This window comes from Plecotus auritus (assembly GCF_963455305.1).
Source record: "Plecotus auritus genome assembly, chromosome: 2".
Lineage (NCBI taxonomy): Eukaryota > Metazoa > Chordata > Mammalia > Chiroptera > Vespertilionidae > Plecotus > Plecotus auritus.
This window is the reverse complement of record NC_137771.1, coordinates 65,329,130-65,355,531: the sequence shown is the minus strand read 5'-3', so window position 1 is coordinate 65,355,531 and position 26,402 is coordinate 65,329,130. Positions and strand designations below refer to the sequence as shown.

The 26,402-nt window shown below is 40.5% G+C and overlaps 1 protein-coding gene across 1 annotated transcript in view; it reads right to left on the bottom strand.

Moving 5' to 3' along the window:
* The window catches only part of DNAI3 (dynein axonemal intermediate chain 3), a 99,748-nt gene that overhangs the window by 13,585 nt on the left and 59,761 nt on the right, over positions 1-26,402 (bottom strand). The window contains exons 15-19 of the mRNA XM_080655132.1: positions 25,299-25,443; positions 23,204-23,291; positions 10,088-10,218; positions 6,126-6,189; positions 2,632-2,762 (exon numbers count right to left, since the gene is read on the bottom strand). Coding sequence (XP_080511258.1) covers positions 2,632-2,762; positions 6,126-6,189; positions 10,088-10,218; positions 23,204-23,291; positions 25,299-25,443 — 559 coding nt within the window. The remainder of the gene's footprint in view (positions 1-2,631; positions 2,763-6,125; positions 6,190-10,087; positions 10,219-23,203; positions 23,292-25,298; positions 25,444-26,402) is intronic.

The window sequence follows — 26,402 nt, the reverse complement described above, 5'->3', positions numbered from 1 at the left end:
TGGACTGGCAATTCTTGGGGGGAAGGGAGTGTGGGGGTGCGGGAAGAGATTGGACAAAAATCTTATACCTATGGACGAAGACAGTTTGGGGGGGGTAAGGGCATGGGGAGGGGTGGGAACCAGGTGAGGGGAGCTGTGGGGGGAAAAAAGAGGAACAATTGTAATAATCTGAACAATAAAGATTTATTAAATAAAGAAAAAACTTAAATAAGGTGGTAAAAGACCTGTATTCAGAAAACTATAGGACATTGAAAAAAGAGATAGCAGAAGTTATAAACAAATGGAAGAATATAGTGTGTTCATGGATTGGTAGAATCAACATCATTAAATGTCCATATTCACCCAAAGGAATCTACAGATATAATGGAATCCCCATTAAGATGGCATATTTCACAGACCTAGAACAAACTCTCCAAAAACTCATATGGAATAAAAAACACACAACAACCCTGAATAGTCACAGCAATCCTGAGAAAGAAGAACAAAGTTATAAGGATCATAATACCAGATATCAAGCTGTATAACAAAGCCAGTGTTCTCAAAACTGCCTGGTACTGGCACAAGAACAGACATATAGACCAATGGAACAGAACAGAGAACCCAGAAATCGACCCAAGCTATTATGCTCAATTAATATTTGACAAAGGAGGCAAAAGCATACAGTCTCTTCAATAAATGGTGTTGAGAAAATTGGACAGATACATGCAAAAAAGAAAAAAAAAAAAGAAACTAGACCACCAACTTACACCATACACAAAAAACAAACTCAAAATGGATAAAAGGACTGAAACATAAGGTGGGAAACCATAAAAATCTTAGACGAATCCATAGGCAGCAAAATATCAGACATATGTCATAGCAATATCTTTACTAATACAGCTCCTAGGGCAATGGAAACTGAGGAGAAAATAAACAAATGGGACTACATCAAAATAAAAAGCTTCTGCACAGCAAAAGAAACCATCAACAAAACAACAAGAAAGCCCACTGCATGGGAGAATATATTTGCCAATGTCATCTCCAAAATTTATATGGAACTCATACATTTTAACAAAAGGAAGATAAACAATCCAATCAAAATTGGGCAAAGGACTTAAATAGACACTTTCTGAAAGTGGACATACAGAAGGCCAAAAGACATATGAAAACATGCTCAAAGTCACTAATCATCTGAGAGATGCTAATCAAAATGACAACGAGATACCATCTCACACATGTCAGAATGGCTATCATCAACAAACGACAAGTGCTGGCGAGGATGTGGAGAAAAGGGAACCCTTGTGCACTGCTGGTGGGAACGCAGACTGGTGCAGTCACTGTGGAAAACAGTATATAGTTTCCTCAAAAAATTAAAAATGGAACTCCCATTTGACCCAGTAATCCCACTTCTAGGAATATATCCCAAGAAATCAGAAACACCAATCAGAAAGGACATATGCACCCCTATGTTCATAGCAGCACAATTTATAATAGCTAAGATTTGGAAACAGCCTAAGTGGCCATCAGCAGATGAGTGGATTAAAAAACTGTGGTACATCTACACAATGGAATTCTATGATGCTGTGAAAAAGAAAGATCTCCTACCATTCACAACAGCATGGATGGACATGGAGAGCATTATGCTAAGTGAAATAAGCCAGTTGGAGAAAGATAAATATCCCATGATCTCACTCATTTGTGGAATATAATTAACAACATAAACTGATGAACAAAAATAGATTCAGAGACAGAGAATCATTGAACAGACAGTCAAACTTCAGAGGGAAGGTGGGGGTGAGGGGTGGGGCTTAAGAGATCAACCAAAGGACTTGTACGCATGCATATAAGCATAACCAATGGACACAGACACTAGGGGGGTGAGGGCATGTGCTGGGGGGTGAAGATGGCTGGGGACAGGTCAATGGGGGAAAAAGAAGACATATGTAATATTATATAAAATATTTTAAACAATAAAGAATTTTAAAAAATTATATATATATTTTTAAAAATAATAATTTTTATTGAGTTGTTAGAGAGAGAGGGAAAGGGAGAGAAACACTGATCAGCTGTACACACCCTACCAGGGATCAAGCCTATAATCTGAGCATGTGCCCTGATGGGGAATTGAACCGGCAACCCCTGGTGCACAGGATGTCACCCAACCAACTGAGCCCCACTGACCAGGGTTCATTCTCATATTTTAAGGGAAGGAAAAATGCAAATCAAGTCAACTGGTGTGTGTGTATATATATATATATATATATATATATATATATATACACACACACACACACACACACACACACACACACACACAGAGATATCTATATATACACATGTATACGTATATACATATATACATATACATATAATATATATGTATATATACATATAAAAGAAAAAGAAAAGACTGTTAACTTTCAGAGAACAAGTGACTTGTAAATGTTTCCTTCCCTCAGGAAAGAAAAGCAAATGGTTGGGTTTTCAAAGGGCTTATAGCAGTTCTGCTGACAAGATGGGCCAGGCCATCTGTTTAATTTCTCTAAAAAGTGTCCCAAAGGCACTGTTATGTCAGAACAGTCTGTTGTCCCTATTGTTTTTCTCAATAACAAAGGATCACACACCCATTTCTCCATGTTGCAAGCAACTTACCATGACACCTTCCTTCCAGATGGCCACGTTCCATCCCCCAACGGTGAGGATAATGTCATTGTAAAAGGGTGACCTCTGAACAGTGTGGATGGCACCATCATGGACGGTGTTGAGGCTCACGGGCTTCTTTGCTGTTGGGGCGGAAAAGGCCATTCCATCTTTAATAACACTGTACACATTTCTGCAATAAAGAATGAAGTGATTTCCACTGGACAAACAGGTCTTGATTAATGAGATCCAAGAGTAAATAACCAGAGGTCAGTTGGGGTGATTGCATCAAGGAATAGCTCCTCCTCTTTTTATAAAATGTCCATGGAATTTCCCATCAAGGCCAGTTTTCAGAGGAATGCTTCATGTTCTTACTCATTTATTCATTTATTAATTCATTCAATTTGTCAATCAATATTTGTGCATTGCCTATATCTACCAGGTACTATATTTTATTTTTATTTTTAAAAATATACATTTTTATTGATTTCAGAGAGGAAGTGAGAGGGAAAGAGAGAGAGAGATAGAAATATCATTGATGAGAATGCATCATTGATTGGCTGCCTCCTCCACAACCCCTACTGGGGATGGAGCCTGCAACCCAGGCATGCCCCCTGACCCAGAATTGAACCGTGACCTCCTGGTTCATAGGTCATTGCTCAACCACTTAGCCACACCAGCTGGGCTCTTTTTAAATTTGTAGAGGGTAGTAAGATCGAGTCTGGTTATCCCAGTATGACACATGTCAAACAAATGGGGACCAGGAGTTTACAGACCATGCAGGGCCTTGCAGGAAAGGTTTTTAGGTTATATTCTAAGTGTAACATGTTTTAGTGAGTGCTTCAGGCCTAGAAGACAATCTTATTGAAATTTCCAGAAGATTGTCTGCTGTGGGGAGAGCAGATTGGCAGCAGGTAACAGCAAAGAGGGAACACCAGAGGCGGCTAGGTGGTAGTTCCATTGAGAGTGGATGCTGACTTAGATGAAGGTGCAATGGAGAAGAGTAGATAATCAAGGCGTATTTGCAAGCTAGAATTGACAGGGCTTGGAGATGGCTTGGATAGGAGGGGTGAGAGAGATGACGTGCTGAGAATAACAGCCAGGTTTCTGGTAAAGAACTGGCTCTGTGGAGTTTCTATTTATGGAAACTGGGGAGACCAGTGGAGGAGCAGGTTTGGACTTAAAGATCAAGACTTCCCTGTGGTCTCTGCCCCAGGCCCTGGGGCCTTCTGCCTCTCCGGTCTGTTCACTGTGCCATTGGTAGGGTTTCCTTTCCCCCAGGCCTGACCTCAGAGCTGGATGTATTCCACTCCTTGCTGCCCACACCCACAAGCCCCAGGGAGGGCCATGGCAAGTCACACCAATTAATTAATCTAGCCCCTGTTCTCCCGCCAGAGTGATTTTCTCATCACACAGTGGCTCTAGGATAAAGACCAAAGCTCTTAGGAGGGTACTCGAGTCTCTTGGCCTAACTGTCCCTCCTGGCACCTCTTCTGCTGCGGTTGCCCTTTCTATGGCTATGGTTTGGCCAGGAGCTGTCCCTGTTTCCTCCCTGTCCCCTGGTCTCTCTCCATCTTCTCCATTTGGAAAACTGCAGTGCACCCTCCAGGACCCTGCTCACCTGTCTCTCTCTTCAGTGGGGCCTTTTCTTAAGAGCCCAAGAGAATCTGCCATCATTTGTTTATGTGTTTAACCTTTCCAATAGATCATGGGACTCCTCTAGGGGAGGGTAACATCTTGTTCATCTTTATATCACCAGGGCCTGGCACTTTCATTTGATGAATAAATGAGTAAGAAAGAAAGAACAAACATCAGGGAGGTTAAAACATAAAGCTCTTGGTTTTTAAATTTACTGTCATTGATTATTCTATAAAAATGGAATAAAGTGCATAAAAAATTTAACTAAACCAGCGCTGGCCGATGTGGCTCAGTGGGTTGGGCACCATCCCACGTACCAAAAGGTTGCCGGTTGATTCTGGGTCAGGGCACATGCCTGGGGTTCGGGCTCGAGCCCCAGTAGGGGGTGTGCAAGAGGCAGCTGATCGATGTTTCTCTTTCACGTGGATGTTTTTCTCTTTCCTTCCCCCTTCCTCTCTCTCTCTTAGAAAAATAAATAAATAAAAAATATTTAAAAAACAACGAAACCTGTTTGTTATGGGCCTCCTCAAAAGCAGTTTAGGAAGCGGGAGGTGAGGCCTCCAGGAAATCTCTGAGATCAGGAGGAACCAGTGTGCACCTGTGTGTTACCAAGTCATGGCATCAAGCTTGTGTCCCAGGGGTGTGGCGGAGGTGCTTCCCTGGTACACAGTACCTGGCATACAGTATGTGCACAGTGAACATTAACAAATTATTGAATAAATAGAAACATGAATAAGCATAAAAGTAGTTGATTGTAATTCATTGTATCCAATATATCATTTTTAATTCAACTTCAAATCACAGAATTGGGAATAAATGTATGCCCTTGACCCTCCCTTGGGTCACAAATCCTCTCTCAATGCCCCACTCCTATCAATAACACATATTTTGGTTTCCGGTCAGGGACACTATATTAGAAAAGCAGGAATGCTTTTGTTTCCAGATTGAAATAGCCACCTGGAGGCAATGCTGACAAAGAAGGCCTTCCCAAGTCTGAGGCAGCTGCTAGTCTGGGAACCCAACTCTATCAATAGAAGTGAAAGGAGTCCCAGCTGCTGTTCCCTGCGGGCTGTGGCTCTGACCTCCAACCCTGTCAGTCATGCATGTGGCCATTTGTCCAAACACTCACAGGATGACCAGCTTCCCTTGGGCAAACCTAGCCCAGCTGCTCCACCTCACTGCTGTGCGGTATCCCAGCAGTCCTAGGAGCTGCCTCTTCCTGTGCTTACGGTTATTCCATGCATTGAAATGTGGTTCAAATATATTTTTTATGTCTTGAATATCCCAAAGCTTTAAAGTAAAGTAGTTGTCATTGTAGGCAACCCCAAGGCTCTGAGCTTTGACAGGGAGCTTTGCTTGTTGAGGAGCCTGAATCTTGACTGATTCCTGCTCACACCTGGGTATGACCCTCATACCTCTCTCTCTCTGCTCAGCTGCCCCAAGTCCCCGACCCCAAAGGAGGGTCCTGCAGGTACTTCTCCCATATGGTCCCGAGGTCTTCAAGAGCATCATACATTTAGCTTATAATTTCACACTGGCTCAGGTTTTTCACATAGATGAACTACCAGGTTGTTGAATTATTGAAACAGTATGGTTATTTTTAAAACTGTGCTCTCAAGTTTTGGTGTGAAAACAAATCACCTGGTGAATTTTATTAAAATCCACATTCAGATTCAGTAGGCCTGGGGCAGGATCCAGGGTTCTGTGTTTCCAACAAGCTCTCAGTTGAGGCCCTGCCTGGTCTGAGGCCCTCACTCTGAGTAACAGAACCTCAGGGGCCCTCCTTCCCATTAGCAAAGCCGGGGTTACTCAGTACTTTGTTAAAAAAGGAACAACCTATTAGTAATGGAACACTCATCCAAACTTACTCATCAATCGGCCAGTTTCAGGGTCTCTTTCCATTTTCCAATCTGAGTATAACACTTCACCTTCCTAAAAACATTACAGATTCCTGGTGAGTACAATGTCCACTTAAGGGACAAACCCCTCTCTTATTCATGTGCTAAGACTGATTGTAACAAACACAAAACAACAGGTGAATTTAATCAAGTGATAATTTGGTACAATGGTGGGAAAAGGCTCAAAGTGATTACTTGATTTTATCTCAAACAACAACAAAAAAATGAGTTTTTATCTACACCCAGTGACTGGAGAACACAGGCCATTATGGAGATAATCTATCTACACAAGTTTTGACTGCTGGGTTTCCAAAGCCTTTGTTTTCAACAGGAAATTGTCCCGATGGACTGAAAGCTCCGGGAGGAGAGGGGTCTCGTCCAACTTAGTGATTTATTCCCAGCATGTTGCCCAGCAGTACTGAACAAACATTTGTGGGATAAGAGAGAAAGAGGGAATATGAATTCATAATATGGTACTCATTACCATTTAAAGTTGAGAACAGGAAACAAATGACATAATAAGTAATATATATTCCAGTTCCACCTATGACCATTTTCGGGAGAGGGGAAGGCATAAAGAAGAGGCAGAAACAGCCACACAAATGGGAAAGGCAGAACCAGTGAGTGGCAGAGGTGGGAGCAGTTTAGAGGAAAAAACTCAGTCCCTCCAAATTTAGTCTTATAGATGCAATAACTGAGACTCAGAGAAATTTAATGACTTACCCAAATGCAGTTTCCTAATTTCTGTCTATCCCACGCGGGGATAATAAGAGAAAAATACAGGGAAGGTTGTATAAAGATAGAAGTTGAGAGGTTTCAGAGGAGAAGATGGAATGGGATGTGTAGGCGAGGGAGCGGAGATGGGAAAACACTTGATTCATGCCAAGTGAAGGATAAGCTGACTGGGGCCAGGGCCCACTCATTTACTCATCTGTCCTTTATTCATCCATGTTAATTCATTTAACAGAGGACTATGTTTGGTGCTGGAAATGCAGAGTCAGAGGACAGGTGCTCCCTCCATTCACGGCCACAGTCTAAGGGCACAGACAGACTGTACATGTCTGGCCCATGGCCTGTGGCACACCCCCTCATAGTTACCATTCACTGAGCACTCAGTGTTTGCCAGAAATGCTAGGAGCTTTACGTATGTGATGCCAGCCCTCACCAAAGTCCCGTAAGAGAGTTACTGGTGTCTCCTGGGTCTCATAGCTGGTACATGGAGCACTGAAATTAAACCAAGTCAAAGCAGAATAGTTTGAACCAGGTCAATACGTTTGTGTCGAGTGCTCATTACATCAGCAGCCAGAGTTGGAAACCTTCACGTCTTTCTCCATCCAGTTACCGAGCTCTGATAATTCCATTCCTTCAACCTCCATGTTGATATTCTTGGCACCTTGGTCAAGCCCTCTTTGTCTCTGGGTTGGTTCCCCCTGAGGTCCCCCCCAGTCTGATCTTTCTGCCTCCAGGGTACCACTCCTTCCTGCTTCAGCCCTGCACCAGCCAGCCCAGGTCCCAGAGCAGAAGGATTAGCCCTGACAAGGGTTGGAGAAGGTCATTCCACTGGCCTCACAAGAGCAGGGGATTTTGTCTATTTTATTCACTGCTCTCTCCCCCGGGCCAAGAACAGTGCTGGGCATATAGTAAATGCTCAATAATATCTGTTGAATGATGAATGAAGTTAATTCCAAACCAAGGGCTAGGTAGGCAGGAGTCTAGTGTATAAGAAGAATGAAAGAAAAAGCAGAGCAGCCAGCGTGTGGGAGATTGGCGCAGATGGGGATGGAGAGACAGGAAGGAGGCAAATTATACAGAATCTTAGCGGCTACAGGGTGAGGTGTTCAGATTTTATTCATGTTTCACTGAGTCGTCACTGAAGAGTTTAAGCAAATGGTGTTATGCTTTAATCTCTCTTTTTAAAAATTTCAGTTACTGATTTGAGAGAGAGACAGAGAGAGAGAGAGAGAGAGAGAGAGAGAGAGAGAGAGAGAGAGAGAGAATTTTATTTATGTCCTGACTGGGGATCAAACCCACAACTTTGGCATATCAGGACGATGCTCTAACCCAGTGGCCGGCAAACTGCGGCTTGCGAGCCACATGCGGCTCGTGAGCCGCGGTTTGCCGCTCTGTTGACTAATGAGTTTGCCGACCACTGGAGAGGGGCTTAATCACAAGGAACAACAACAGCCTGTAATTATTGGAATTGAGAGTCTAGGTCAGTGGTCGGCAAACTCATTAGTCAATAGAGCGGCAAACTGCGGCTTGCCAACCACTGCTCTAACCCAATGAGCTACCAGGCCAGGGCTGCTTTAATTTCTGTTTTAAGATCTTGCATTACTTATCTTTCTAAAGCTATCATTGCCCGGCTTTAAAATTTTGGTGTTCACAGGGACAAAAATTATATGATTCCACTTATACAAGGTAGCTAGAATAGTCAAATTCATAAAGCACGAAAGTAGAATGGTGGTTGCCATGGGAGTGGGCATGACGAAATGGTGAGTTATGGTTTTAATGGTACGGCATTTCAGTTTAAGATGATTAAAAATTTGTTGAGATGAATGGTGCTGATGGTTGGTCAGTGGTATTTATGTACCTACTACCACTGAGTTGTACCTTTAAAGATGGTTAAGATGGCAAATTTTGTTGTATATTTTTTCAGAATTAAAAAATATTTTTCTAAAAACTTTGGTGTGAAGCCCAAGTTACAAAACATGTATCTATTCAGTAGTGCTCCATTGCTTACCAAATTAAATTCAAATGACCTACCTTGGCAGAAAGGCCCTTTGGTTGGACCCCAACCTAGCATTCTAGGCATAGCTTTCCTTCTTGCACCAAACCATTCCACGATCCCCAGACAGACCCCAGACTCTCATAACTCCAAAATACTCTTCAGGCTGTTACTTCTGCTCCTTGTACTCTCACCCTGATCTTTCAGGTGCCTTCTCAACCTCCAGCGTCCAGCCAGCTCACAGACCACCTCTCCCAACCTCTTCCTTCCTGGCCCTTTGGCTTCTGGACTCGGGTAGGCGTGCTGTCAATGTGTCTGCTCCTTAACTAGGCACCGAGCACCCTAAGGACAGGGACTGTGCTATGGAGTCATTTCTGATCCAGGGCCTAGTACAGTGCCTGGCAGGCAGTCCATTCTCCTGAGCTGGAGGAACTGACTAATCCCTCATCATAACTAAAGTGCGAATGCAAACTGCATTCGGTGAGACTGAGCGATGGCATCTTCCCACAGTGGTATGGCCTGGGAGAAAAATCCTTTATTTCAAGAGAATAGAGTCATGAACGAACAGACATCTCTGCTTCTGTGTGATCATGAGATAAAGTTCTGAGCTTCATTTCTTTATCTGTAAAATGGGAATAATATCACCCTTATAAGATTATTAAGATTAAATGAGATATAATTTGGAAAATAGCTGGGACAGACCTTGCTATATAGAAAATGTCCAAAAAAAACGTGAGCCTGCTTTACTTACTATAGTAGATACTAAAAAATGGCAGCCATTATCATTATTATATCCAGGTGTTATTGATCATTTGAATTGAGTGAGGTTTTTTTTTTTTTCTATCTTTCCTAATAGATGATGCTGGCCTAACAAAACAATATGTTTTCTTAGTAAATCTCTAACACGTAGCATGGTTTCTTCCATATGGTATATAGGTGTTTGTTAAAATTTGTAGGTTAATCAATACATTGCTGGTCATGTTTAATTTTGTAGATTTTTTCCATGTTTTTTCAGGAACACTTTAAATATGAATCTATGAGGTTAACAATGGAGGTTAACAATTTTAAGTGCAAATAAGCATTTTAAAATACAAAAGGTATAAATATTGTAAGCGTTCATAAAGCAAACATGTACAATAGGGGTTATCATCATATATTTCAATGTAATTAAAAGTATTAATTTTAAAAACAGATAATTCCAACTCACCTCTGTTCCCACAAAGAACTTTGTGCAGAAGTCCTCTATTGGCCTGAGGAGATTGGTCAACCCACTTTCCAGGTTCTGGTACGGGTTCATTTCTTCAGTCTTTACGACTATGTTCTGAACTAATACTTTGTCTTTCAGAGGAGTATGGAGAGAAGAAGCACATATTTATACTGAATGATTTTTAAAAATATAGTTAGTTTATATTTTCTGTCCATTGCCATACACATCTGCCCCGTATCCTCCAAGGTGGATGAGTGAAAATCCCATCATTTTTAGACCTCTCGTTTAGCAGTGGAATGCTTTTTTTTTCAAAACAAAGCTTATGTAAGACCCCCTGTATGTAAAATTGATGGAAGCTGCATTGCTCTTTGAAGTGTTACCTGGGTGGTAATGGGGAAACCCACCTGCCTACTTCGCAGGGGCTCTGAAAGGTTTCATGGCACATGTGAAAACCATTTCACCTAGCCAGTTCGGCTCAGTGGGTAGAGCGTCGGCCTGCAGACTGAAGGGTTCTGGGTTTAATTCTGATAAAGGGCACATGCCCAGGTTGCGGGCTCAATTCCCAGTTGGGGGCATGCAGGAGGCAGCCAATCAGTGATTCTCTCTCATCATTGATGTTTCTATCTCTCCTTTCCTCTCTGAAATAAAAATAAAAATATAAATATATATAAATATATATAAACCACTTCTATGTATTTCCACCAGTGCAAAATTATTTATAGTAAAAATTGGACACAACATATCCCCTGGATTATATCACCCTTGATGTGCTCAATAAGATTTTCTAATGAGAAACTCATGTCATTTTTATTCAGTTGTCATCAAATGGAAAATTTTCAAGCAATTCAAGATTAGATTTTTTAAGTATGAAAGTTCTTTAACTTCTAAAAAATAAATTCATCTAGAATGTATTACTTATTTGTCATAAGCACAGCATATATGACCTTATTTGTTTTCTGATTATCCTGGATTTATTATTGATGAATATCAATGATTGCACTTTATTATGGCTACAACTATACATGCAAACAGCAAAAGCATAGCTAATTTGGGGGCTGAAATTCAAATGTCATCTGAAACTTCTTTCTTTTTAAAAGTATCTGATGTCATTTTGTTTTAAAACAAATAAATTTTTATGATCTAAAATTAATGTTATTTATTGAAACTTTGGAAAAGAGAGAAAAGCATGAGGAACATTACAAAATGTATCCATTTTCATACCTACCAGAAATAACCACTATTAAAATATTCATATATTTTCTTCTAGTTACTTTTCTGTGTGTGTGTGTGTGTGTGTATGAACAGATTTTTAAAAATTGGGTATGTTAAGTGCTGTATCCTACTTGTCTCTTCTTTTAAAGATATATCTTGGACACTTTCCCAGGTCACTTACTAGTTTTTAAGAAATGTGATATTAAAATATTAAATTTGAGGGAAAGGTGGTAGAGAAAATATGCTCACAAAACCCTCCTCACCACATCTCCTCAATATATCTCCTGGGTTAGTTATATCACCCATGGGAAAACAAAAAAACGAACATAAGAGCCAACCAACAAACACATAAATGAAAACTGAAATAGGAGAAGAAAACGCCAGCTATACTAAAAATATACTATATTGCATTTCAAAAAATCTTTAGCATAATTCTGGACAAAAGTAAAAAATAATTATCATGACTTAGGTAACCAACACTTCCATTGTTTGGGATCTACATGTTTTGAGAGACCCCTTTTTCCATTAGCTAAGACAGTGGTCGGCAAACTGTGGCTCGCGAGCCACATGCGGCTCTTTGGCCCCTTGAGTGTGGCTCTTCCACAAAATACCACGTGCGGGCGTGCACGTACAGTGCGATTGAAACTTCGTGGCCCATGCACAGAAGTCGGTTTTCAGCTCTCAAAAGAAATTTCAATCGTTGTACTGTTGATATTTGGCTCTGTTGACTAATAAATTTGCCAAACACTGAGCTAAGACATTAAAAACAAGTATCCAACTTAAGCCAACCATGGATCCAGATCTTTAAATACCTGTGTTACAAAGTGTCAGTCAGCATTCAGAAATAGCTTGGCACATTCAAATGCATTGTTCTTACCTAAAGGTACTCATAATACATTTGGCAAGAGCAAACTGGCATTTTGTATCCATTTAATATAGAAAATTAAAGTCATTAAAATATTTATTTCAAGTTCTTCACTCTTATTTCAGTATCTGTTTTTCTCTTTTTAAATAATATACATAAGTACATTAGTAGGATCTCACTTATATATGAAATCAAAAGGACAATATAAAGGAACAAACAAAACAGAAATGGACTCATAGATACAGGTAACAGACTGATGGTTGCCAGAAGGGAAGGGGATTGAGAGTACTGGGCGGAAAACATGAAGGGATTGAGAAGTACAGATTGGTAGTTGCAAAATAGACATGGGGATGTAAAGTGCAGCATAGAAAATATAATCAATATTATTGTAATAACTATGGTGCCACTGGGTACTGAAAATGTCAGCGAGAACACTTTGTAAAGTATATGACTGTCCAACAATTACGTTATGCTGTACACCTGAAATCAATACAAAATAACATTGAATGCAAACTATGCAAACTGTAATTGAAAAACATTTATGTATATATATATATGTGTGTGTATGTATATATATATATATATATATATATATATATATATACACTAGAGGCCTGGTGCATGAAATTTGTGCATGGGGGGGGGGGGAAGTCCCTCAGCCCAGCCTACACCCTCTCCAATCTAGGACCCCTTAAGGGATGTCCAATTGCCCTCTCACAATCTAGGACTGCTGGCTCCCAACTGCTTGCCTGCCTGCCTGCCTGATTGCCCCTAACTGCTTCTGCCTGCCAGCCTGATTGATGCCTAACTTCTTCCCTGCCGGCCCGATTGCCCCTAATTGCCCTCCCCTGCCGGCCTGATCGCCCCTAACTGCCCTCCCCTGCCGACCCAGTCACCCCTAATTGCCCTTCCCTACCAGCCTGGTTCCCTCCAACTGCCCTCCCCTGCAGGCCTGGTTCCCCCCAACTGCCCTCCCCTGCAGGCCTGGGTCCCCCCAAACTGCCCTCCCTTGCAGGCCTCATCCCTCTCAGCTGCTCTTTCCTGCTGGCCTGATCGCCCACAACTGCCCTCCCCTACCAGCCATCTTGTGGTGGCCATCTTGTGTCCACATGGGGGCAGCCATCTTTGACCACATGGGGGTGGCCATCTTGTGTGTTGGAGTGATGGTCAATCTGCATATTACTCTTTATTATATAGGATATCTACACTAATCAAAGAGTAAGATGCAAATTGACTGTACCTTTGTGACGCCCACCAGCCAGTCAGGAGTGAGTATGCAAATGAATCCAACAAAAATGGCGGGTTAATTTGCATACACAGGTGCCAAGCGACTGGGGGCAGGGCGGGACGCAGGCATTCTGCACCACCCCAGCCACTCCGGGCCTCTGGGCAGCGTAGGAAGGCAGAAAGGTGGCTCCAACCGGAGCGAAGGTGGTGCTGGCAGCCAGGGGAAAGAAGGCCCATTCTTGAACGAATCTTCGTGCATCGGGCCTCTAGTATATATATATATATATAAACACACAGTATATATATAATAAAAACCCAGTGGTTGTAACGCTGTAATGACCAAAGACCGGTCACCAAGAGGTGCATTGAGCACCTCTCGGTCCCGCCCCCCCAGCCTGTGAGCAGCGGCTCTCACAGTGGGCAGGGCGGGGCACGAGCTACTAGCAGTGGTGGAGGGCTATGAGTGGCAGAGGGCTACAAGTGGTGGAGGGTGGGGCACGAGCTACGAGCGGCGATGGGTGGGGCGGCCAGCTGAGGCAAGCGGAAGTGAGCTACTCGCACATGATTTCATGCACACCAGGCCTCTAGTATATATATAAAATCCTAAGTGACCATCTGACTGTTTAACCGTCTGACCGGTAGCTTGACACACACTGACCACCAGGAGGTAGACACTCAATGCAGGAGCTGCTGAGCTGCGGTGACTTGGCAGCTGTGGTTCTTGGGGGAGCCCGATTCTGGATGCGTCACCCAAGAACCATTCTCTTTCAATCCAGGACCCCTCAGGGGATATCGGAGAGCCAGTTTCAGCCTGATCCCCACAGGCCAGGCTGAGGGACCCTACCGGTGCACGAATCCATGCACTGGGCCTCTAGTGTGTGTGTGTGTGTGTATATATATATATATATATATATAATGTAAGCCATGCTTAAAGTAAAACAAGCTGTAAGGGGTTAGAGACCAAAGCTGACATACAAACTGGGGTGGGGGGGGGAAGTATCTGTTAGTAGAGTAGAGCATCTATATAATTTGTAAATACACACATATTCATTGGGAGTATGTGCTCAAAATAGTTTCCTGAGGGTTTGAAGATGGAAAATTTGGAGTCTTCTGATCTAACAAGGGAACACAAGAGACTGATTCAGGGGGCACTACTAGTCTGGCACTTGGCTAAACTTTAATGTTTTACATAACAGAATTACATTTCACTTGTAATGCAAGGGAAGAGTCATGTGTGAGATGCATTGCGAAGGACAACTTAATTATCCTGAGTGACAGAGTGGACATGGGGGGCCTGAGGAAAGAGTCTGGGGGGATGCAAATTCTGTCTGGGCAGACTGACTTTGAGGGAAAGGTTGGGTTCAAACCCGGGAGAAGGAGAGAAAGAAGGTGGAGGATTCTTGGCAGAGGTAAAAGAGTAGACCACATCCCCAAAGGAGAGTGTGATGAAAAAGCACACAGCTGAAGTTAGATTTTGAGGTACATTCAATGATTGGCAGCAGGGTACAAGGAACCAGGAAAGAAGAGAGAGGAGACAAACAGAGGAAATATCAGAAAAGCCAAGGAAAGGGGCTGAGTCGATCACGTTTAATGTGGTAGAGTCAAAGAGGAGGTGGTCAAAGAAAAAGGTTATCATCAACTGCGTTTACTCAAACTTGACTGAAATAAATGGTCAATTTATTAAATTCAAAGTCATCCTTATAGGTCATGGATTTCCCATCACTGAGGAGAATAATAACAATAGCTGCTAACATTTATCGAAGGCTTACCACGTGCCAGGCACGACAAGGTGTGCTCATGAACCATTTCATTCAATCCTCACAACTCAAGGTGGGTAAACATTAATCCTCCTTCAGGAACGAGTCAGAGGAGGCTCAGAGCAGTTAAGTAACTTGGCCAAGACCTCACACTCGGTGGCTAACGTTTATTGTGAGTTCATGATGTGCTTGCTGTTCTTAGAGCTTTACATGTATAAACCCATTTTTATCTTCATAGTACCCTATAAGGTGCTTACCTTTATTATTTACTCGGTCCCACCCCCTATTTTCTCCTCTCTCCTTTCAAACAAGTTAAAAAGAAAAGTAAGGCACAGGGTGGTAGAGTAATTTGACCTGGTGAAAGAATAAATTGTGGCTTTGGGATTTAAATCCAAACCATTGACTCCAGAATCCACACCTTTAACCATTACACCACATTACTTAGAATATGACACAGGCTCTGAAGGTCATCCTAAAAGAGGAATTCCAAAACCATCACAGCAAAGGTTTCCTCATTGGAATAAATATGGGACTTCTTAAAACCACTACTACTTCGAAGGGCACCATTATAATCTAAAATGGCAGGTAAAGCATGAGTGGCCTAGGGCCACTAGATGGCAGCGGAGTACCAGGCACTGCTCCTGAGACAGGGAGGCCTTGAGAAGAGCTTGGACTTGTGATTCACAGTTGAAGAACCACTGTAGGGTCAGTAAGCAAAATGTGATGAGGAAAAAGCATATGAATGTGTTTTAGTCAACAGATGCAAGTCAGGCCAGAGTAGGTGGACAGCTGTCGGTGTGTCTGAAGGAGACCCAAAATACCATTGTTGGAGCTCCAATAAGTCCTGGAAGCTACACAGGATGCAGGTCATGGCCATAGTGACCGCCTTTCGAGATAAGAGGCATTCTGTTAGCAAGCTCCATGGCACTACCAAGTGAAATGTAATTCTGTCCAAGACCTGTGGAATTGTCTGTAACGTGGATTTCTAGACACACATAACGGGGCAAGGCCAACTAGCGTCTCAGCTGAGAATCTAAAAACGTGTCCATTCCCTTCATGAATTGATTTAACCAAATATACCTTTCTCTAAGAAACCCCCAAAAAATGACTTTGTCTGGAAAGAGAAATTCATTTGATGAGGAATATTCCTGTTTGATGACATTAGGGGCATGCCTCAAGTCTCTTCATTTTAAACAGGCACATCCTTAACTGGAGGCAGGTGTGTACTTTTATGTATTTTAGTGTCTCTCCCACCAGAATGCAAACCCATGAGAGGAGGGACTTGTCTTTTTGAGAGTTATCTCCTCAGAGTCTGGCACTTGGCTAAACTTTAATGTTTTACATAAACACAGTATAGTATAATATATATATATATCAGTGTAAACATTATTCTTTTAAAAAGTAAAGGATTGCCGAAACCGGTTTGGCTCAGTGGATAGAGCGTCGGCCTGCGGACTGAGGGGTCCCGGGTTCGATTCCGGTTAAGGGCATGTACCTTGGTTGTGGGCACATCCCCAGTGGGAGGTGTGCAGGAGGCAGCTGATCGATGTTTCTCTCTCATTGATGTTTCTAGCTCTCTATCCCTCTACCTTCCTCTCTGTAAAATATCAATAAAATATATTTTTTTTAAAAAAAGTAAAGGATTGCAATATTTTTATATAATGCTTCTGATAACATTTGGCATTATGCATCTATTCCTTAATGTTAGAAGTGCCTACACTAAAATGAAATATAATGTTCTTTTAGGGGGAAACAAGGCCTCTGTCATCTGAAATGGTACTGCATTTAGGCAGTCTCCAAGAAGACATAGCCTAGGAGTCTAATACTGGTAAAGAAATGAAGGATCAACAGAAATTACATTCCCTTTATAAAGACATTAAAGTTTAGATATATTTGTTTTTAAAAAGTCATATCTCATAGTGAATTTTTTAAAACACACTTTAGAGGAACTTCTGCTGTGGCCAAGATGGAGCAATTAGTACTGCACTTAAGCTCTCTCACCTAAATTACCCAAACAGGGCAAATATATGAAATTATAGTTTTTCAAAAATTGGACATTAGACCACAAAGGACATTCATTAATCCCTGAGAGTTAGAACAAAAGACCAGCGGCGGGTGGGCGGGATCCTGAGGGAGATGGTTTGAGCAAAAAAACTCATGGACATGGACAACAGTGTGGTGATTTCTGGGGGAAGGGGGAGGGGAGGTGAAGGAGGGCAGGCATAGTGGGGGTAAATGGTGATGGATGGAGACTTGACTTGGGGTGGTGAATACACAATACAATGTACAGATGGTGTGTTGTGGAATTGGGCACCTGAAGCCTCTATTATTTTGTTAATCAGTGTCACCCTAATAAATTCAATAAAAAAGGGAAAAAACTAATCATATCAATAAGCACATTAAATCTAAATGTTCTAAATGTCTCAATTAAAAGACAGAGATTACCAGATTGGAGTTTTTTTTTAAAGCAAGATCTACAAGAATGCATGTCAAATATAAGACATGAACAGGTAGGAAGTCAAAGGATAAAAAAAGGTATAGCATGCTAACACTAACCAAAAGAAAGCCAGATGGTTATAGTAATATTAGACAAAGTAGACTTCAGAATAAAGGATATTACCAATACATCAAGAGGATATAATAATTCTAAACATTTATATATCTAATAACGTGATGCTCAACACCTTTAGTCATTAGGTAAAAGCAAATGAGATATCACCACACACCTTTTAGAAAGGTTAGATTTAAAAGACTAACCATTCTAACTGTTAGTGAAGATGTGGAAAACTGGAACCCTCATACACTGATAATTGAGGTGTAAAATGGTACAACCACTTGGGAAAACATTTCAATAGTTTCTTAAAAAGTTAGACATACACCTGCCATATAATCAAATCGTTCCACTTCTAGGTACTTACCCAAGACAATTGAAAGCATATGTCCAAACAAAGACTTGTGTATGAATGTTCATGAAAAATTTATAATAGTCTTATGCTGAAAACAATCCAAATGTCCATCAACAGGTGAATGGGTAAACAACTGTGGTATATTTAAACAATGAACTACTATTTTGGAATAAAAAAGAATGAACTATTTAAACACACAGTAATATGAATGAATTCCCAGATAATTAAGCTGATGGAAAAAAACAGACCGAAAGTAAGTATATATCGTATGAGTTACATAAAATTATAGAAAATGCAAACTGGTGGATAGTGGCAGAAAGATCTGTGGTGGACAGGGGGTGGAGGTGGGGGAGATTATAAAGGAAATTCCTTTTGGGAGTGATGAATGTTTGTTACCTTGATTATAGTGATAATTTCATGGGTTTTTAATATGTCAAAACATATTAAATTGAACAATTTAACTTGTGCATATTATTGTATGTCAATTATATTTCAATAAAGTTGTTAAAAGTGAATAAGGAAAAACCAAACTTTAAAAGATACCACTCCCAGCCCAGCCGGTGTTGCTCAATGGTTGAGCATCTTCCTATGAACCAAGAGGTCACTGGTTTGATTCCTGGTCAGGGCACATGCCCAAGTTGCTGGCTCAGTCACCAATGGGGGGCATGCAAGAGTCAGCCTGTCAATGATTCTCATCCTTGTTTCTATCTCTCTATCCCTCTTCCTTTCTCTCTCTCTAAAATCAATTTTAAAAAACACCCCAACATTTTTATTTTAAAAGAAAAGTGTTTAAGTCTCTGAGTTTTCCATTATATTGACTATGGATGAAACTCTCTTCAAGCCTACATGTCTTCCAGGTTATGTTAAGTAGAAATCTTGTAGGCCCACAGAGAGCAGATGTTCACTGGCTAGAACCTCAAAAGGAAGTTTTAATTTTTTTTATGAAGTTTTTGGTTGTATCTACAAAACACATGGCTTCAAAGTAAGTTTTGCCCCACCTGGGTATTAGATATATAATAGGTTTGTTTGTTTTTTAGATGTGCTATCATTTAACTAAAGACTAAAAAATTATAAATGGATGCCTGGCTGGTGTTGCTCAGTGGTTGAGTGAGGAACCATGAACCAGGAGGTCACAGTTCCATTCCTGGTCAAGGCAAATGCTTTGGTTACAGGCTCAATCCCCAACAGGGGCCATTCATATCAATGATTCTCTCTCATAATTAATGTTTCTACCTATCTCTCCCTCTTTCTTCCTTTCTGAAATAATTTTTTTTAATTTTATAAAAGAAAATCCTTTTGATAAAGGCAAATGTTTTGAAAATACTATAGTTACTGGTGACTCTTGTACATTTTCATTATGCATTGTTCTCAAGGTGGGATATTCAAGCATACTTTTAAGAGTTTTGATAGCTTACATGTGTATCCTTCAGTTATTTCAACAAATGTGTATGGGTTGAAATAGATTTAAAAGTAAATTATTATTTCTTTACTCAAGTTTTATCATGGTGCTGTAGAAATATTAAATTTTTTATTATATTCAGATTAAGAATAGTAATTTTGTTTCTTAGTACTTCATAACTGATTTTGCTAGAGTTATGTTTCATTCTATAGAATTATTCTTTGAGCATATTCATATTCATTACATGGGCTTCATTAAATTTTTAAAATGTATTAAGTTCTCAAAAATACATGAATATACTCAATAAATGTTTGTGAAACTGAATTGAAGTAAATTGTTTCAAATCTTTTTGTGTGTAAAGACAGTTTTAATGTGTTGGCTATAGCTATTACAGCCATTATAAAGTTCCATATTGGAGGGTTTGACTTTTGGTATTCTTTTATTTTATTTAAAAAAATGTATTTTATTGATTTTTTACAGAGAGGAAGAGAGAGGGATAGAGGGTTAGAAACATCGATGAGAGAGAAACATCGATCAGCTGCCTTCTGCACACCCCCTACTGGGGATGTGCCCGCAACCAAGGTACATGCCCTTGACTGGAATTGAACCTGGGACCCTTCAGTCCGCAGGCCGATGCTCTATCCACCAAGCCAGACCAATTAGGGCTTTGGTATTCTTTTAAGAAATTAGATTATTCTAGCAAGTAACCTTAGACATATAAGCTATTAACACTCAAACTATCAAATTATTTTTTTATAATTTTATTTTATTGTTGAGAGTATTACAGATGTTCCCAAATTCCCCCCCTTTGTTCCTCCTCACCCATCTCCCCTTTCACCCCACACCTTCACCTGTCTATTATCTGTGTCCATAGGCTATGACTGATTTGTACTTCTAAATCCCTTTTCCTTTTTCACCCATTCCCCCAAACCCCCTCCCATCTGGCAGCTGTCAAAATGTTCTCTGTATCTATGAGTCAGTTTCTGTTCTGCTTATTCATTTATTTTGATTTTTAGATTCAGTTGTTGATATATATGTATTTATTGCCATTTTATTGTTCATATTTTCTCCTCTTCTTCTCCTCCTCCCCCTCCTCCTCCTCTTCTCCAGCCTCCTCAACTTCCTCCTCCTTCTTTTTCAAAAAGACCCTTTAACATTTCATGTAATACTAGTTTGGTAGTGATGAGCTCCTTTAGCTTTTTCTTGTCTGGGAAGCTCTTTATATGACCTTCACACTTCTAAATAATAACTTTGCTGGGCAGAGGAATCTTGGTTATACAGGTAGGTCCTTGCTTTTCAGCACTTTGAATATTTCTTGCCACTCCCTTCTGGCCTGAAAAGTTTCTGTTGAAAAATCAGCTGACAGTTGTATGGGTGCTTCCTTGTAGGTAACTAACTGTTTTTCCTTGCTGCTTTTAAGATTCTCTCTTTGTCTTCAACCCTTAGCATTTTAATTATGATGTGTCTTGGTGTGGGCCTTTTTGGGTTCCTCTTGTTTGGGACTCTCTGTGCTTCCTGGACTTGTATGTCTATTTCTTTCACCAGGTAAGGGAAGTTTTCTATCATTTTTTCAAATAGGTTTTCAATTTCTTGCTCCTTTTCTTTTCCTTTAAGCACCCTCATGATACAAATGTTGGTCTGCTTGAAGTTGTCCAGAGGCTCCTTACACTATTTTCATATTTTTGTATTCCTTTTTCTTGCTGCTGTTCTGATTGGGTGTCTTTTGCTTCCTTATATTCCAAATTCTTGATTTGATTCTTGGCATCCTCTACTCTATTGTTTATTCCATGTAAATCATTCTTTATTTCAGTTAGTGTATTCTTCATTTCTGACTGGTCCTTTTTTATGTTGTTAAGATTCTCACTAAGTTCCTTGAAGTACTCAGTAAGTTCCTAGAGCATCCTTATAACCATTTTTTAAAAAATTCTATATTTAGTAGTTTTCTTACTTCTATTTCATTTACTTCTTTTTCTGGAGATTTCTCCTGATTTTTCATTTGTGACATGTGTCTTTGTCTCCCCATTTTGGCTGCTTCCCTGTGTTTGTTTCTATGTATTAGGTAGATCTGCTATGTCTCCCAGACTTGGTAGAGTGAATTTGCATAGTAGGTATCCTGTAGGGCCCAGTGGCTCAGCTTCCCCAATCACCTGAGCTGGTGCTCCAGGTGTGCCCCTGTGTAGGCTGTGTGCACTATTCTATTGTGGTTGAGCCTTCATTGATGTTGGCATCACTGGGAGGGATTGACTCCCAGACCAATCGATTGTGAGGATCAACTGTGACTACAGTGGAAGAGCTGCTATGCCGGAGACACCCCTATGGAGCAGGACTTGCTTCAGTGGGGCTTTGATGCTCACTGAGTCCACCCCTTGAGTGTGTCACTCATGGAGGTGGTAGGGTTGTAATCTGGTGTGCTCAAAGCTGACCACCCAGTGCACTGGCTCTGGAGCCTCCCAGGAGTGCAAAATCAGCAGGCCAGCTGCTGCTTGTTTGAGAGATTTTAGGAATGTCTGAAGCATGAGGCAAGAGAGGCCAGTTGAATGGAAAAGCCACTGGACATGGCTTGGTTTAACCTGCAAGTAGGGAGGGGCAGGGTTTCAGGAAATCACCAGGGCAGGGAGAAAAGTGTGAGCCAGGCTGATGAAGATTCAGATATGGCAACTGTCTGTTGGCTCTGTGGCAGGGAGAGCTCATCAAAGGAACAATGGCTTTTGCCAACACTTCTGTCTGGGAGAAAGCTGCCTGTCCACCTCTCACCCTGATTCCAGACAAGTTAGTTCCTCCCTGATTGTCCCAGGCTCCTTTTAAGCTGCTGCCCCAGTGCTGGAGTTCAGGGGGAGTGAGTCCATGTATGCACCCTTTAAGAGGAGCTGCCTGTGGCTCCAGCAGCCTCCTGTCACTCAGCCGCAATCCCTGCTAGTTTTTACAGCCAGAAGTTGTAGGGTGTGGGGAAGCACGGGACCTGGTTGGAAAGTTTGTAAGGAAGAAATTCTGAAAGAATTTTCTGTGGGAGTTGGCTGAAGGCAACTACTGGTTTATCGGAATCCCCTAGGGGAGTTGGCTGAAGGTGACCTCCCCTAATTGTTCCTTGATCTTTCCAAACAAGTCTGTGTACGTGCAGGCCCTTGGTGTTTGCTGGAATTTAATGCTTAATCTTTATGCCTAAAGGACACTGCAGACGCCTGTGTCCTCCCAAGAATGCTTACTCTGCTAATTGTATCTAAAAGTTAAACTTTATCCCAAACTACTGTTACAATGAAAGCCTGAAGAGGCAGGTGAATGAGGCTGTTTGGTTTCTCTAGCCAGGCAGTCCCTTAGCCCTCTCTTTCACAGAAACGTGTGTCAGAATAATCATTCATCCATCGCTCATGGTCTGCTGGTCAGTCTGGGCAGTGGGGGCTTCTCTTCCCAGCACTGGAACCCTAGGCTGGTGTGGGGCTGGAAGCCCTCACTCCTCAGGGAAACCTCCACAGCCAAGATATCCCTCCAATTTTAAACCGCCACACGTGGGTATGGGACCAGCTGGTTCTGCGATTCTGCCCCACAGCTCCACCTTTCCTTCCATTCTCTATGTGCTTCTTCTTTAATTTCCCTATTTGTAGGACTTCCTTTCAGCTAGATTTCAGGTGGTTCTGAATGATGGCTGTTCTGTATTTTAGTTGCAATTTTGATGTGGGGTGTGGTGATTGCTGCGTTTCCCTACGTTGCCATCTTGACCAGAGCTTCAATGCTTTTTTAAATAAAGGCACTTACCTTGTGTTTTGTAAACGAGATGGTCTTTACCCAGGCTTAACTTGACTGGACAGTGGTCTAAACTTGTTTCACCTTTAGACAGTCTTAGCTTTTGGGAAGAACATACAAGAAAGATTATTTCCATATATCCTTAAATTATTCTTGCTTTGCCCTTCTGCCCCCAGATTGCTGTTTTCTACCTCCCTGTCTTTCTCCCTTCTCCCTTCTCCCTCAGATTTCTAGTTGGCTTTTCCCATGGAAAGTGCCTAAACCATAGTTTCTAAAACCGTGCTACTCAAGGGAACTTATCTGGGGGGCTCATTTCCAAATCCCAGAGTCGTATGTGTTGTGTAATTTCTGAAAATATTTTGTTTTCTGTTCCTAACACATCCTCCCTAAATCTTTCAGTTAAACAAAAGCTTCAGAAAGATGTGCAGGGGCCTTTCTCCTGACCAGCACTGCTGAGTCCCCGGGGGGTGGGGGGAGAGGGGGGCATGCGCCTGAGTTTCAGAAGTAGCCTGGGCCTGCACCATCATAGAAAACGGCCACACTTTACATTATTCCCATGGCTCCCTGCCAACTTTTCTCCATCAGGATGTTTGTCCACATGCTGTACCATTATTCTCAGGTAAGGTTTTGTTTGCTTGTTTCTTTTTAAATGACTTAAAGCTTAGTGAATCCTAGCCCAGAACATTTCTAATCCTCTCTTTCAAATTTCTAATCCCAATTACTTCAGGAAAATTCTCACCCCTTCATGCTCTCTCTTCAAATACAAAATAATGTAATTCTAGTAGTGCTTACAAATCAAATTTTAAAAAAAAGTTTTAAGTTTGGAATTAGACTTAGACATTCCAAAGAAAGAGAGCCATCAACACCAGTAGTCCAGTCATACTTTCCAGACACAACCCACCATAGCCATATCTTACTTAAATTAAAATTGCTTTTCTTTTTTTTAAGCTAGATTTATGTGATCTGAAGAGAAACCAGAGTATTACTTTTCTTTTATTTAAATTTAAAAAATTGATTTTTAGAGAGAGAGAGATTTGTTGTTCCACGTATTGATGCACTCATTGGTTGATTCCTGTATGTGCCCTGACCAGAGATCAAACTCGAAAACCTTGACATATTGGGATGATGATCTAACCAACTGACCTATTCTGTCAGGGCATTAAATTAAAATGGCTTTTCTTTTTTAATATATTTTTTTTATTGATTTCAGAGAAGAAGGAAAAGGGAGAGAGCGATAGAAACATCAATGATGAGAGAGAATCATTGATGGCTGCCTCCTGCACGCCCCCTCCTGGGGATTGAGCCTGCAGCTCAGGCATGTACCCTGACCAAGAATCAAACGGTAAGCTTCTGGTTCATAAGTTGATGCTCAACCATTGAGCTACCCAGTTGGACAAAAATTGCTTTTCTTGAAGCTCTGCATTCAAGATAAGTACCAATAATTTCTTGTTCAATTACTTTTCAGTTTTTTTTATATGTTTTTATTTATTTCAGAGAGGAATGGAGAGGAAGAGGGAGATAGAAACATTAATGATGAGAGAATCATTGATAGGCTGCCTCCTGCACGCCCCCTATTGGGGATTGAGCCCACAACCCAGGCATATGCCCTTGACCAGGATTGAACCCAGGACCTTTCAGTCAGCAGGCCGACGCTCTATCCACTGAGCCAAACCTGCTAGGGCTACTTTTCAGTCTTATTTGGTTATAGGTATTACAATACTTTTTCCTACTATTAATGTGCAAAAGATCCAGAATTTTGACTGCGATATAGGTAAAATTAACTGTTTTGGGCTAACATGGGAGTGTACCCACCTTCAAGCAACTGAGATGCAATTAAATAATTATGCAAATTAGTTGTAAGTTGTGGCTTGCTTACACATGAACAAATACTAATTTCAAGTTTACAATAATTGTGATTCTGGCTTGATGTAGTCAGGCATCATAATAACTCAATCAAGGAATTTACTGGATGAATGAATACATGAATTAATAAAGTCCTGTGTTAATCTGAGCTGCCCTACTTTTAACCCTCCGGTCTTTTAGAGTGTACGTATGCATGTCTATGCACATGAATTACATAGTACATGGAATAAATCCTGTTACTTACCCTAGAGAGAGGTTTCCAGCTGAGATCTAGATGCAAAAATGTAGATGGTGTATCATTAGGAATTTCAATACTTTCTTCTTTCTTCTTTTCTGTTGGGTGAATGCTTGTACCTTTCTGTTGTCTGATATCCCAAAAACATATTGTGCTTTAAAAAAAAAGTTTACATTTTTTTTGTTAAGTACAAATAAGAGGTGTTATAACCTCAGGACTACTATTCTTACTGTTACACATTATCAATGTGATCATGATTATATTTTAATATCTCTGAAAGTAAGATTTTTATGAAATTATTTTTTATTTCTTATTTTAGAGAAATAAGAAAGAGGGTTACTTAACAACCTTGCTGGTCTTGAAGCTAATATTATAAAATATGAGAATTGAGTTAGGAGATTGACACAACTTTTTTTTTCAACATAACTTTTTTGAAATATATCTCATATACCCCCAAATTCACCCATTTAAAATGCACACTTCAATAGTTTTAAATATATTTACCGAGTTGTGCAACCATAACCACGTCAAATTTAGAATATTTTATGATCTCCAAAAGAAATCTTGTACAGATTAGCAGCCACTCCCCATTCACATACTGATAGTGAAAACACCACATATACAGATGGAGCTGGATTTAATGTGCTTTTTACTGGATTTAATGTGCTTTTTACATGGTAGGTATCCAATAAATGTTACTTCTCTTCTTTCTCCTTCCTCACAGGTTGATGAAGAAAATTAGATGAGATAATGTTTATGAAAATTATTTATAATAAGTCCCACACATATATAGTGTTATTTTTAGTGCAATCAACTTGGTAAAAATTTATAATAAAACTTGTACAGTACCATAGTATAAAGGGTCTTTGTATTAATTATGTAAAAACATGAAAACCACAAAAAAATCTGTCATATTAGCTTCATAATTTCTATCACTGAGGTTAAGACTAACCTGATTTAATAAATTTAAGATATTATTAAATATTTTGATGTATATGTATTTAGATATATGGATGGTAACTAAAGAGCAACAAAACGTGTATTCATTTATGTGAACTATTTAATTAATACTAATAATTGATTCATCTTAATAATTAATAAATAAAATTAATT